Below are 4,082 nucleotides of genomic sequence, written 5' to 3'. Positions count from 1 at the left end.
GGATAAAATAATCCTAAGAATTGTTATCCCGTATCCTTATAACCAAGTCTTCCTTATTACTTTAAGGTTCTCTTTACAACTTCCTTACGGCTTTCGAATTTCTTTGTTTGCGATGCTAGTCTGCATCAAATCCTCTACACAACGCGGTTACTCTTCCTCTGATCGACCATTTTCACTCGCAATATCTACACTTATTAGATTTCTTGTGTCGAAGTGCTTTTGTGAGACAAACTAACCAAAGGTATTAATTTTCGTGAATTTAGTGAGTGAGCATTTCCCATCATCGAAGCATTACAAAGGTTATGATAAAGCCAGTGGAGTACAGACATTTTATCAAGATAGAAATAAGATTATTAGGATAGTGCAAAACCGAAAACCAATTTACTGATCCAAACACGATATATAGAGAACAGAAACTAAACTGAAACAACAGCTTTTTCACTGTATATTGGCTAATAAAATTAAGAAAAGGGCAACTTGAACAGCATAAATCCTAGCACTTCTCTTCAGCTGCATTTTTAGTGTGCGGATTCTCCATCTGTATTGCTGACTTAGCCTTCCTTGGCTTGTACCAAGTTGCGCAAATTAGGTAAATCACAAAGTTTATAACTCCCAACACAGCAAGAAGCCAGTAGAACAAGTCTAGCCTTCCATTGTTTATGTTGTCTGCAAGCCAGCCTTCATCAGTACCATTGCCTCCGGTCACCTTCTTGATAACCGATACTAAGAAGCTGCTAATGAAGAAACCAAGCGAAAGGGTTGTCAAGAAAAGGCCAGTGCTCATAGTCTTCATCCCTTTCGGCGATTGTGTTATGAAGAAATCGAGTTGGCCAGTGTATATGAAGGCCTCCCCTGCTCCTACCAAGAAGAATTGTGGGATCAAGAAGAATACACTTATTGGCAAATTAGTTGAAGAGCTGTGGCGCCCCACGGATTTTGCAACTGTCAATCTTTTCTTCTCCGCTAAGGCAGCTGCTGCCATTCCTATTATGGAAAGTACAAGGCCAATGGATATTTTTTGTAGGCTGCTAAAACCTGCAAAATTAACCATGCATGCATGTTTAGGGGTGATGAAGCACATTTAGCTTAATTCTCCACATAGATATACTCCCTCCGTCCGAATTTATGTGATGCAGTTCGGATTTCGAGGGTCAAACTTCTTAATTTTGACGCTACTTCAAACATAGATTCTTTAAATTTTTGGAAAGTACATCATTAGTTACCGTACTTAACAATTCAAATATTTAAAAGGTGTGAAAATTATACCTGGTTTTCCCTTCCATTTCTTCCAAAGTGGCATAATAATTCGGTCATAAACAGCCAAGGTAATCAAGATGGCCGCAACAAAGAAGACAGTGAGAGACCCTGCTGGAATTTGGAAATTGCCAATTGATCTTTCCATGGTTGAAGCTTGTTCAACAGAAAAAGTAATCATTTGTGCGTAGGTGGTCCAGAAAATTATGGTGGTGGCCCAAATTGGTAGCAGCCTTGCCATCATTTTCACTTCCTCAACTCTTGTCACTGTGCTAAGCTTCCATGGATTTGGAGCAGAGCATGATCCATATTGGTCCTCAAAATCTCCCTCAGCTACTATAGCAGCCTTGTCCAGTACTCTACAAAAAATTTAGTAAACATTCTTAGTTAACCATTGTATTTATCGGGTGTGGCACGAGCCCTTTTGGAAAAAACCTTGCGGACTTGGCCCAAAGCAAACAATATCACACCATGTTAAGAGTATTTTAAGGTCAGTTTAGCCTAACATAATTTTGATATAAAAAGAAAACTAACCTGAATTCTTGTGTGTGTTGGATTCTTGTAGCCTCTGAATTAGTTGTCTCATAGAGCATGCCAACATCATATGGAAGATCCATTTTCCTTTTCCTTATAGCAGCAAAAATGACTTGAAAAATGTGTACAATAGGACTTCCGGAGCTTTTCTTGTATCGGTACCTTCTAGTACCTAGAAGGAAGATTAGGATGGCAATGAGCATGGATACAGAGCAAACACCGTAAGCCCAGCTCCGTCCGACTTCATCTTGGATGTAAACAAGCACTGTAACTGCTGTCAAAGTCCCTATGCTGATGAAGAAAAAGAATCTGTTGAAGAAATACGCCATTTGCGCCTTTTCCTTGTCGTCTTTCTCATCAAACTGGTCTGTTCCAAATCCTGAGACACTTGATTTTAAGCCACCAGTACCTAATGCTATGAGGTACAAGGCCATGTATAGGATTCCCATTTGAGAACCTTTTGCTGGTTGGCAATTGACATCATGACGATGGCAAAGAGGTGGCCGCAGCTGCGGTAGACTAACGGCCAGTGTTAACATCCCAGTTCCCTGAGTAGAATAATTATGTTTTTTGTTAATATAAAGTTGAAAGCATTATTAATATTGACGGCCTCATGATTATTATTAGTTTAATTACCAGTGTCTGTATAAGGGCAAAGATTACAATGGTTTTGTATCTGCCAAGGAAAGAGTCAGCAAGAAATCCGCCGAGGAGGCAGAGGAGGAATGATGTGCCCATGAAATCTGTTACAATATTGGCTGAAGTTGAACTAGGCAAATGCATAGTTCCACCTAAGTACGTCACCAGATTTACTGCTATTCCCATTGTCGACAACCTTTCAACAATTTCAATCCCTGTAAAATTTTCATACTGTTAAATTTACCAAGGAAGATCAATCACTTCTTCATTATTAGTTAATAGGAGTATATCTTTAATTATTAACATCACTTGTCATTTCCTTTAATGTTTAGTTACAGAAGCAACATGCATGTCCTGCATGTTTTGGAATTCAGCTTAACTCCTTATTTCCATGACTTACCATAATAAACATAACCATCTGAAAATGAATTCAAAAATGCATGCCAAGTTTCTCAATCATCACTATTCATGAGGAAACACAGATTGAGTTAAAAACTTCAAAAACACTATCTGAAAATTAAATGCTCTCTTCATTTAAATATGTGACTTTGACTCGGCACGGAATTTAATCAAATAAATATAGTCTTTTAAAATTTGTGGTCTTAAAATATTAAAGCCAAAGGGTTTCCAAATATAAAAAAATGTATAATATTTCTTGGAACAATATAATACAGTACAAACCTAAGATAAGAGCAGCAGGTACCCAACCACCAGTTTTAGACTTATCAGCTGGGGACCCCTTGTAGTCCACAGCATCTGAGACAGTCCAACTCATCTGAAACAAAGTGAGAATATTAAAACACGTAGATAATTTAATAATAGTAGTATTAACTAATTCTACTAACCATTTCTTTCCCCATTGAAAAGAAAAGACTATAATGTTTTTGAAACTGATCTTTCTCTTGTATGTAGTCACACTCTTGATTTTCCGCTTACAGATTCCCTCCTTTTATAGCAAAGGTTTATGGAAAAAGTGTCCCTCCACTACTAGCTTGAGATCGACAGATCACTTCTTGATTGAATTTAGGCCTATATATCTCATTAATTTTTTAAAGATGGAAGGTTCTAGCATTTAGTTGTCGTTTCCTTTTGGACAGCATATATTTGATTGAGGTTAATGAAACGAGTATTTGAATTGTTGAAAAAAGTCTAGAGTCGTATGCGTTTAAATATATAGCATTTCATTTGATAAAAGGTTAGATGTGTGTAATGTGTTGTGAGTGAAAACCATTAATATCTCTTTTGAAATAATTCTCAGATTAAGATTTGCAGCTTCAAATTGTGTATTCCAACAAAATTTCGTGAATTTGAAACAGTGGCTATATTCACCCAAAAAACATTGATAAGCGACTAATATTTTATTATCATTAAATAATACGTACTATATCCAAAAGGTGATGCAAATAGGAAAAAGTTGTAGAGTAAGCATAGGCCCCTTTGATCCGGAATTTAAGTTTTATGAATTCGACTTTTAATATTTATTAGAATTGACTCATTATCTTAGGAGTCGTTTAGTTTGAAGACAAACTATGCCGGGATTAGTAATATTGAGACTTTTTATGCTAAGATTAATTATCTTGGTATTATTTTTTATTGACTGCTTGGTATGTTGTATTAATTCTGCGATTGACAATTTTACCGTTTTATCTTGAGAT

The 4,082-nt window shown here is 36.5% G+C and overlaps 1 protein-coding gene across 1 annotated transcript; it reads right to left on the bottom strand.

The window, feature by feature from the left end:
• Positions 1–328: 328 nt before the first annotated feature.
• LOC107769627 (protein NRT1/ PTR FAMILY 6.2-like) lies at positions 329–3,387 on the bottom strand. The gene is made up of 6 exons (XM_016588865.2): positions 3,273–3,387; positions 3,109–3,202; positions 2,425–2,642; positions 1,789–2,336; positions 1,267–1,613; positions 329–1,035 (listed from the first exon to the last, which is right to left on the bottom strand). The coding sequence occupies exons 1-6, from the start codon at positions 3,285–3,287 to the stop codon at positions 494–496; spliced, it is 1,764 nt and encodes a 587-aa protein (XP_016444351.1). The 5' UTR covers positions 3,288–3,387; the 3' UTR covers positions 329–493.
• Positions 3,388–4,082: the final 695 nt, after the last annotated feature.

The sequence above is a fragment of the Nicotiana tabacum genome, chromosome 8 (genome assembly GCF_000715075.1).
Source record: "Nicotiana tabacum cultivar K326 chromosome 8, ASM71507v2, whole genome shotgun sequence".
In the NCBI taxonomy this organism is placed as follows: domain Eukaryota; kingdom Viridiplantae; phylum Streptophyta; class Magnoliopsida; order Solanales; family Solanaceae; genus Nicotiana; species Nicotiana tabacum.
Note: the sequence above shows the minus strand (reverse complement) of the source record. Positions and strands in the feature narration are given on the sequence as shown.

Coding starts and splice junctions, on each gene's coding strand:
- LOC107769627 (XM_016588865.2), bottom strand. Junction 2,337..2,424: donor TTGCCCTTATACAGACACTG/GTAATTAAACTA, acceptor TATTCTACTCAG/GGAACTGGGATGTTAACACT. Junction 1,614..1,788: donor CAACACACACAAGAATTCAG/GTTAGTTTTCTT, acceptor AATTTTTTGTAG/AGTACTGGACAAGGCTGCTA.